Source organism: Ipomoea nil, unplaced genomic scaffold (genome assembly GCF_001879475.1).
Source record: "Ipomoea nil cultivar Tokyo-kokei standard unplaced genomic scaffold, Asagao_1.1 scaffold2159, whole genome shotgun sequence".
Classification (NCBI taxonomy): Eukaryota; Viridiplantae; Streptophyta; class Magnoliopsida; order Solanales; family Convolvulaceae; genus Ipomoea; species Ipomoea nil.
Genome location: NW_017618587.1, coordinates 4510509 through 4521413, shown reverse-complemented (window position 1 = coordinate 4521413; position 10905 = coordinate 4510509). Strand labels below are relative to the sequence as shown.

Sequence of the window (10905 nt, the reverse complement as noted above, 5' to 3'; positions counted from 1 at the left end):
TTTGTGTACATGTAAACAATAACTTGATAATTGTTGACACATAATATGATAGCTACCAACACAGAAACTATCAATTACAGGTACAGAATGTGTCAACTATATATACAGAATCTAACTTGATAATTGTTTTATGTGATTTTATTTAGAAAATAATAATAATAACGACTAGTTTTTGCCTGCAGCTCAGTAACTTGCACAAGCCCAACAACACCCATGCACACATGATTAATAATAACAATTTCATATGATTTTATTTAGAAAATAATAATAATAACGACTATTTTTTGAACCAATGCACCAAGTACAGGTAGAGAAACAGAGAAACTGTCAGGTACAGAATGTGTCAATAATTATAAATACAAAATGAGAATGTTATTTTTGAACTAAGGTCTACAATGCAAGGTAGACCCTGGTCCATGGTATAATTTGACGGTGATACCCCTGCCAATTGTTATGCCATAGACCCAGGTCCAAAACGACGCAGTTTGCGCGTGTGAAAATAACGGTGCCATTAATGGCACCATTTCCTCAACGAATAATTTATTTTTTTAATTATTGAAAACAACTCAACGAGTGAATATCCAGTTCTATAATTGTGAATATAGAGTTATGCAATTGTGAATATTGAGTTATGTAATTTTGTATATTGAGATTTAAAATTGTGAATATAGAGTTCAAAAATTGTGAATATAGCGGAACGAATTATGAAGACAAACGGCAAGTTAACATCATGGAAGGAAGATTTTTTTTTTTTTTAAATTTCAAAACGACGCCGTTTTGGACCCGGGTCTACAACGTAATTTGCCATTGATGTGCCAGACTGCACCAGTTTGATTACATTGTACTCAGATCCGACCCTATCATTTTATAGGCCCGGAGTATAATAACAAAATAGGCCCTATATAAAATTTTCATAACTAAAATTTAAATTAAATAAGAGAAAAAATATTAATGTCAAATAACTTGAAATTATATTTACAAGTTTTTAACAATTTTACATACACATAATAATCATAAAAACAATTCTAGATGCTATCCTAAAAGCAAAATAATCAATCTTCATAAATAAAGAATTATAGTTTATAAAAACGAATAAACAATTTTAAAACTATATAAGCTAAGCTTATAGACAATATCACATTGTTATTATAATAAATAATAAAGTAATTATTAATTAAAATTTATTTTTAAAAAAACTTACAAATAATAACCAAGCATTAAATCTTAATTATTCAGATCAATAAATCAAAACACTTTAAAACATGATAAATTATATTTATAACAAAATATGAAACATAATTAATTGGATAAAATAGTTCTAATAGAAAACACAATTTAAATCATACATCTTCTCCATTTATAGTACTACGTAGTACCTACCCGTCAAAGTTTTAAATAATTATTAGAGAAGTCAAATTTTATTTTGATCTTTCTCACAACCAACAAAAGCTATTGCAACAACCACCTAGCATGAAAATTTTCAGCAACTTTTTATGAAATTTTTCCAGTATCGAAATCGTGTCATAGTAGGATAATCATTTAATGGGTAATAAAAAAAAGTTAATTTATTTAAAATTTAAATTTTAATAATTAATGTTTTACTCACTAACTTCTTTTTTTTTTTAACTTTTTTTTTTGGTACATGAGGATTTTTTTTCTTTTTTAACACACGCATGATATAAGAATTTTTTTTTTTTTCTAATATCAAAATGACGTTGTTTTGGACTATGGTCCACAATCCACATAATAATTTGCCGTGTAGGTTCACCTGCTTTTACGGTTATACCCTCGTCATTCAATTTCTAATAATGGATGTTCTGTTTGCAAACTAAGGCATTTGATGTGTTTGGTACCCTTCAATCTTAAAATATGCACTATATTTGAGTGCATTGGTTAATGGGTGAAAGATCAACTAATTTATCCAAAACAAAAAAAAAAGAAAATCGAAAAAATTGCAAAATTTGCTTACTTGTCATTTTTTTCTAACTTCATGATGGAGATGCACGTAACTCTATGTTTTTATCTAAATTTTAGAGAGCTATTTAACAAGCTAATTAAGTACGTTTTCCAAATTGGAGAAATGGAATTCCTAGCTACTAATTTCCTTTTCTTTCTTTTCTTCTTTGTTACGTTCCTTGGCTAGCTTCCTTCTCCAACGTAACGTCTGTCTTTATGGTCACCGCCTCCCTCTCCCAGGGTTTGACAAAACATTTGAGAGAATATAAATTACGGTGACTTAATTGCTTAACAGATAGGGTCAAATGCCGGTGCACACAAGGGATCTGTCGATTTTGGACATAATTCCCTAAATGCCGGTGCACTGTCACTATCAATTAGGGATGGCAACGGGGCGGGGCGGGGGCGGGGAGTATACTCCCCGTCCCCGTCCCCGAAACCCCGACCCCATCCCCGTCCCCGTCCTCATCCCCGGCGGGGAATTGAAAACAACCCCCATCCCCGTCCCCGCGGGGAATTAGGCGGGGACGGGAATTCCCCGTCCCCGATTAATTCTTAATCAAAATTTTAAATTAGTGTAATTTTTAATTTTAAAAACTAAAAAGTTAAATCTTAATTTAATATATATATATATATATATATATATATATATATATATATATATATATATATATATATAAAATGTAACAGTACGTACTGCCTTAGCATTTCATTACTTTATATTATTTATATTTATTTATTTATTTATTTTTAATAATAATAATTATTCGGGGACGGGGCGGGGCGGGGAGGGGTATCCCCGTCCCCGACGGGGAATTACAAACATTCCCCGTCCCCGTCCCCGTTCCCAGAAAATTTTCTACATCCCCGTCCCCGTCAGGACGGGGATCGGGGATCCCCATCGGGGACGGGGCATATTGCCATCCCTACTATCAATGTTCGAACATTAACCTTTTCTCCTAAATACTACATATTGAACCAGTAAGCTAAGCTAAGCCCGTACAAACATTATTCCTTCTCTAGCCTCTATTTCCAATGCTACCATCCACCACCATTTCCCAAATTTCATTTATTAATGTTATTATAATTTATTTATTAATATTTGTTATCTTTCAAGTAATTAATATTAGTATATCAAAATTGACCTTATAATTTATATCATTATTTTCTTAAGAAGAGAAAATGACAGTTTTAGTCTATTAACTACGCTAATATTGTAGACTCAGTACATAAATTATTGCTCTCTATAATTTTTTCTCCTTTAATTATGTTGAAAGAGTCTCAACCAATCCATTACTTATAAATTTTGTTAAAATTAAAATTTTATATTCTTTTGTAAAAAATTTTCAAGCATAACAAAATAAGTTTTTCACATTATATTTAATTTGATGATTTCAAGTAAATGTTGGGTTTTGTTGTATTGTTGACTACTTGAAAATATGATATAAATTTGCTCTATTAGTCTATTATTATATATTTAGTTATTAAATGTTTAATGCTTGTATAAATAATTTTTGAATTTTAATCATGTTCCCGTTTTGACCTTCTCATAATGAATAATTAGAAAGCAAAAAATTTTTGGGTCTATAATTTAAAGATTAAAATTGCAATGTGACATGATTAAAATTACAATGCGATATTGTTTTAAAAAAACTCGCAATGCGATTAAAATTTTGAAAAAATTATGTTCTTTAAAAACAATTTAGCAATTGATTTAGTTGATTAAAACAATAATTTATGGACTAAATCTACAATTGAATTTAGGCATAACTAATGAATTAAAACCATCATTTTCCTTCTCAAGAAATTGAGTTTTGGAAATGAACTTGAATTGAAAAATAAAATTATTCTCATTTTTTCAAAATAATAACTAATATCCCGTGATCTTTTTCATACATAGAGATATATATATATATATATTTTATTTATTGTCATTTTGTGTATGTAGTCATCTTTTAATTTATTTTTTTAAAGTTAGATTGTCGGGTTTAATTCTTAGTCTGAAAGCTACTGATTAACAAGAGGAATATTTAGTGCAGCTATTATATGACTTCACTTTCTACCTACTGCATCACAGCTAGCTAATAAGCTAATTATTGTAATATATATATTTTTGGGAATCATGTACCATGATATCAATGAAAGTGTGAAATTGTTTTTCTTGACTTATTAAGAATTTGACAACTTTATTCAATTACATATTCATCCTTTTTGTTGTCATACCGCATGTCATGTTAAAAATCTCTTACAAATATAAGAAATTTAACTTTCCACCGTTACACATTCTTTATCAAAATATAAAGGTACGTGCAGTGGTTCAAGTTTTTCCTACATAATCTGATTTGTAATTTGATAATATATATATATATATATATATATATATAATGATGGTTTTACTGAACCAGTTATTTTTGCTTTGCTGATTATTATATGCTATTAATTAATTAACTGTCAATTAGGCAGCACGCATATATATGTTACGTTGTTACTATTGTTAGCATAACATAAAGTTTAAGGCATTGAAAACTAAACAACAGCCGATCGAGCATGATATATTATATATATACCATCCATGCAATATAATAATGCAGTTTAATATAGGACTGATTTAACCGAGGTTTTTATTCTCTTGGAACTTCCACAACAGCTGTATCCATCCTACATATATATCTATAATATCTCTCAATATCATCATCATCAACAATGCGTCAATGCTTATAACTAAGCTAATTACATTATTATTGTTTAATTTGGAGGTAGAATTAGTTAAATATTATTGGTAGTAGTATAGTACAGTGTTGATTGATTAGCCGTGGCAATAATTAATATAATGGGATCGGCGGCGGACATGGATATCCCTGAGACCGAAATCAGTAGTCAATCTCGGAGGCCGAGGTCGGTGGAAGACGACGATGAAGAATCGACGCCGGAAATTGTGAGGACGATGAAGGTTGTCGGGGAGGATAATAATGTAAAGGCGGCTAATAATAACTACAGTTACAGTAATGATGTAGTATATCATGTGGGGAATGAAGAGAAGCCTTCAAAGGGAGAAATATTTAGCTGGTATTCCTATGGCCTCTGCTCCTACTTCATACACACCCTTCTCATTCCTATTGTGTTTCCTCTTATCGTCAGCCACACCGTTCCTCCGCCCAACCGCCTTTGGTCCCCCAATCACACAGACGGCGGATGTTCCATCAAGGAATTGCAAATGTACGTGAGTTCAATTTTATTATTATTATTATTTTTTTATATATAATTCATGTGTTTCCTCGATTATATGCAATAATATATATGTTCTAATGTTAAAAGAGGAAAATGAAATTTACTAAAGCGGGGCCAAGCACCTTGTGTTCCTCTACTTGAAGGAAGGTCACAAACTCACAGGATTAAATTCCGGTGGTAGAATATTGACTATACTCTTTGGGTAGGGTTACAACAGATAGAGAAAGTATAGAACATATACTACTTGTAATCAATCGTTATACCATGGATCAGGCTTCACACTGCACTATGGATCCTGGTTCATCTGTTTGTGTTTTGTGTTATCACTTTTTGTGTGTTTGCGTTATGAAATTATGTTACGTGTTCCTTATGAGTTTGAATTCTGTACTTTGAATAAATTAGTAATTGTGTCTTATGTTATGAATTTATGTGTCTTTGTGTTGTGAAATTTTGTGCCTATAAATACAAATTATGTACCTAAATCAGATTTGAAAAATAAGTAAATATATAACATGTGTATGTATCTTGTGTTATGAAATTATGTACCTTAAGAGTATGAATTCTATACTTCCTCTTTTTAATGGGTCCATAATGTTATGCTATGTGTCTTGTGTTTTGATTTTTCGTGTCTTGTGTTATGAAATTCTGTATCTTACAATGATGAATTTTGTACCTTGTCGTTTTGATTCACAATCCATACTACTAAGTGGATTCTGGACCATAATATAAATTATTAACTTGTAATAGCTAGAATCAATAGTACTCAAATTTTTTTTTTACCAGAGCAAGCTATTATGGATGGAAATTAAAATGAGACCACATGTAAAATTTCAAAAACAACATTCTAAAAAAATGTACCTAGTTTTAAACATTTTTTTATGACTTCTATTAGCAATGAAATCAAGTTTACAACACTTTTGAACAATTGAAAAACTAAATTTCTTAAAATTAAAAATGAAAGATTAATTGTATAATCCGCAATAATTGATGGGATACAAGTGAAAAATCTCTTTATAAATTATAATAATATATGTACTGTAGTTTTTTTTTTTTAATGATATGATGAGGTAGTTTTAGTTATATATAGTGTTTAAGAATTTTTATATTTTTCGATATTGGTTTAATTAATTTTCATGAGAAAAAATAAATTAAAATATTTGCTGTAATTAAATTGCAGATACACAACAGTCACTAATCGGATTATAAAGATCGGCGGCGTTAATTTTTCCCCGCTGGACTGGATATCCTTTTCTTGGGCGATTGGCCTAATTCTAGTGGCGCCACTGCTCGGAATTCTGTCCGTCCACCTCGACTTTGGCCGGAATCAGCAGATCGTCGCCGCAGCCGCCACCGGAGCAGGAGCTCTCTTTTGCCTCCCTGCCGGGTTCTTCAGGACCAGATGGATCTTCCCGCCGTACATCGCCGCCATCGTGGCCGCCAACACCATCGCCAACTCCTCCCACGCCCGCCACCTCGGCCTAATGGTCCGCGGCCTCGTCGGCAACTCAATCCGGCAACGACATTTTCCGGACAGAAGATCGGTGGCCAGCTGGCTTTCCCTCCACGCCACGGCCGCCGGGTGCCTCGGCGCCGCCGCCATCTCCGCCTTCACTTACCACATGCTCCGAAACTCCGACGGGTTCACGAGCTTGTGGGTGGTGTCGATCTTTAGCGGCCTGATATGGGTTCTGGGCATGATCCATATTTTCAGTTCGTACAGACCCGGAAACACACCCGCCCCGCCGGATAACCCGACCCGGAACGCCCATATTATTTCCATCTTCAAATACCCGCACGCCGCCGGGAGCTTAGCCGGAGTTTTCCTCTCCTCTTTCGTTACAATGTGCATATTCGCCGGCGCCGTTCTCTACGCAATCGGAGACCTTTGCGTAGAAGCCCCGACTCTTCTCTACCTATGGCTAACATATTTCCTCTTCCCAATACTTTCCCTTCCATTAACGCACCCATTACAGCAACTAATGAAACTGGACGCGGTGAAGATGCAGCTTCTAGGGTTCCTCTTATCGGTCCTCACATCCGGGTTCGGGTTTTACTACCGCCGCGCGAAATGGAGCACCGGCCACCTCCTCCTCTTCGCCGCGATCCAGAGCACCGCCACCGGTTTCCTCCACGCGTTCGGGCGGGTGCTGCTGCTGGACTGCTCGCCGGCGGGGAAAGAAGGGGCGTTTTCGGTGTGGTTTTCGTGGGTCCGGGCACTGGGCTCCTGCGCCGGGTTCGCGCTTGCGTCAGCATTTCCCGGGAATATTAGCAAGTCGTTTGGGACGGCGTTCTGCGCCGCGTGTCTTGGGATGATAATACTCATATTTGGGAATATAAGCAGTTTTGGAGGGGCAAAAGCGGCCGGAAATGTGAGGGAGTACAGTGAAAAGGGTTCGCCGGCGGCTGCCGTCGTCGGGGACGACAACGTTAAGGCTCACGCCGGAAATGATGGAGGGAAGACGGAAGTTTAAAACTCTTTTTTAGGAGTAATGGTGACTTTTTATTCTTTTTCTATAAATAAGAAATAGAGTAACTGTACATTTAGTCATTTACTCTAATAAGACAAATATCAAATAATTAATTTGTATATTTTGATTGGGTGACTATCAATTTAGAATTTCGTTTAATTTGATGGTTAACCAATCAAAGACTTGTTTTATTAAAAATATTTTGGGAGTATTTTTTGTGTGTTTGGGTGACGATAATAAATTACAATTATTATTATGTTAAAAAAATTGAGATTTTTTTTTTAATGTTACTGGCCCTATTACATTGTAGTATCTGTTCATATACTTTCTCAACCTACTGAAACACAAAGAACCAATAACGCCTCCACTGAGGCTTGAACTCACAACCTTCCAAAAAAATTGAGATTTGAATTTAAATTTATTGTAGAAAAAAGGACTTTATTTGAAGACAGATTAATTGTATAAAAATTATACATTAGTTATTATATTGCACCTAATATCAATTTTTAAATATTTTAATGATAATTATATTGTACTAATCAGCATATGTATGTCTAAGATCACCAAATTCTCTGCTAATTCAATTCACCCCTCAAATTATGTGTTCATGTGTATGTCTTTTGTACTTTTGTGTGTTATGATTTTTTTTTGTTTTGCGTTATTAAATTTTGTACCTTAATAATATGAATTTGGTACTTATAACAAATTAATAATTATATTTTATATTATGAATTTCAGGCATAGGCCAATAAAGAAAAAATTAAATTTCATCAAAGGTCTTTTAATTATTGAATTTTATCATATTTAATTTGATCCTCAACTTTAAAATTAATCTTATTTGATCATGATAATTTACTAGATTCAATTCTCAATTATCAAATCAGTTGGTGTACTGTCAAATTTAAGAGTAAAAGTTGTAATTTCCTTAAGTTGATATTAGCATTTGAAGTCTTTATTAATTACTTTAAAATTGTCAAAATCAAATTGCACAATCTATACGTCTATACCCATGATGTGTGAATGAGATGACGTGAGTCTCTTTCAATTTAATCTAAGATTTCAGGATCAAGTTTTAGAAATACAACTTTAGTTTTAATATGTGAGGTCTATTGTATCTTGATGTGTAGAAACATGTGATAATGTATGCAATTATACCATGGACCCAGGTCGAATATGTACATCAGAGTTATTTGAAACGTAACATAGGTATGTACTAAATAAGTAGACATGTACGTAGGCTTAAATAATATTAGTGGATAACCAATTTAGTTGGCGTAAGTGGCCGTGCACTCTTGTCCCATAAAAGATGTCGGGATTTCGAATCCCCTTTTGTATGAAAAAATCAATATGATCAACCTGATACGAACAGAAATTAGTCTGAGTGATTTAAATGTGTCTCATACAGTTAAACCATGTTCACGACAACTTTGATCTAACAAAAAAAAACATTAGTGGATGAATGATGGATTGACTTATTAATTAAGAACATGGAAGGAGATTCCATTTTGAATTGGCATCCCGTGCCGTCCGCTTTCTGCTCTTTTAATTTAATACCCAAATGATGTAACCTAGCCACCCCAATCTAGGAAGATGATTAGCATTTAGCAGGAACAACCTAGTAACCTACCACGTGCCTCCCACGTTTCTCTTATTATATATTTCCATTTGTTCTTTTTTTTTTTTTTTTTTTTTTTTAACTAAGAAATTATTTCATCTTCAAAAATCATTTTTACTCCATTAATCTTTACTTAATATCACTCCACACATCTTACTTTGAAATAATATTACTTACATCAAACTTATATACAAATTCTAAAAGACTGACTCAAGCTTTAAAAATAAAAATAAAAACATATCAATCAACACGCTTAGACTTACAATAGTTAAACTAGCTAAAAATAAAAAAATAAAAACATATCAGTCTACTCGAGTCTAATTGGTATATTGTTGTGTCACCTAAACAATTAATTACCGCTACAAATCAAAGGATATCGTGTCAACTAACTTGTAAGATGTTATCATGACATAAGTAACTTAAAATTTGTATATTCAAGATTGATCATTTTATATTTTTCTCACATCTTGTTCACTACTTGAGTAGCTCGAATTACTGAATTTCATCTTATTGGAGGCTTGGAGCTATTCAACATTTCGATTATATTACATCTATACCTGGACATTAAAGTAGTTACCTTTACAAAATCTAATAATTAATAAAATATTATTAATTCTTCCCATTTCTCTTTCTATATAGTATAAACACAAAATTGTATCGCCGGTCTAATTTACACTTGCAATAACATAAGACCAAATTAATGTTATAGCGATTATAATATGAAATATTGTGTTAGGATGTTGTCAATCCTCTTAGGTGAGGTCCATCAAAGTTATGAAATTTGTTCGTTTGAATAACCTAATGGAGAAACTGCTTTCGGCGTCTTTAACATTATTCTCATACGACTAAGACGTGGCACGTGAGAGCATGAATATTCCTCCCCCTCGTTTGCCGCCGAATATTCCAGCTTGTCATCCACGTGTCACATAGTCCTTTTCTTGGACTCACTTTTCATCGCCTCCCATGAAATCTCTCGTTTTTCGGGCAATCCAACGCTCACCAATGTTTGCAAGTCATGCTCCCCTGTCACACTTTATAATAAACCCTATAACACTACAAATATATTATTGGGATGTTGTGTTTCGTCAGATTCGGCGCCATTCTTTCCTCTCTGTATTCTTTTCATCATAGATATATATTAGGTGTTTTTTTTTTTTTTTTTTGAAAGCATGATATTAGGATTTGGTACCACAAATATTGTACACCTATCATTGTGAAGAAAATTTAATATTTTTTAATAACATGATAAAATGTTATATAAACATAACAAAAGTTTATCGTGACTATCAATAACAGTATCACTTATATTAAAACAAAGTTAAATGTTTTAGTAAAAATTTTGAGTTTCTATTAATTGGACAATGCCCTCATAATACTCACTATAAACTTAAAAAATTTGCCATTCATTTTGCGTGGTACCGATTATAAGAAATCAGTACCGTAACATTTTCTTATAAACATTTTTTTTTTTTACAAAAACGATGCTATACACCCTCCTATATAATCTCATCTTAATATTCATATCATAGTGCGACACTTTTGGTTGAATTTTTCTATATTTGATTATTAATTTTTTTAACTCATGACGGATAGATACGCCATAAAATGAACTGTTTTTGTTGTCATGTAATAAGGAAA

At 32.9% G+C, this 10905-nt stretch overlaps 1 protein-coding gene across 1 annotated transcript; it reads left to right on the top strand.

Moving 5' to 3' along the window:
• Window positions 1–4749: 4749 nt before the first annotated feature.
• LOC109149530 lies at window positions 4750–7869 on the top strand. The gene is made up of 2 exons (XM_019297338.1): window positions 4750–5172; window positions 6362–7869. Exons 1-2 carry the CDS (start codon window positions 4787–4789, stop codon window positions 7653–7655), a joined length of 1680 nt encoding a protein of 559 aa, XP_019152883.1. The 5' UTR covers window positions 4750–4786; the 3' UTR covers window positions 7656–7869.
• The last annotated feature ends 3036 nt before the right edge of the window (window positions 7870–10905 follow it).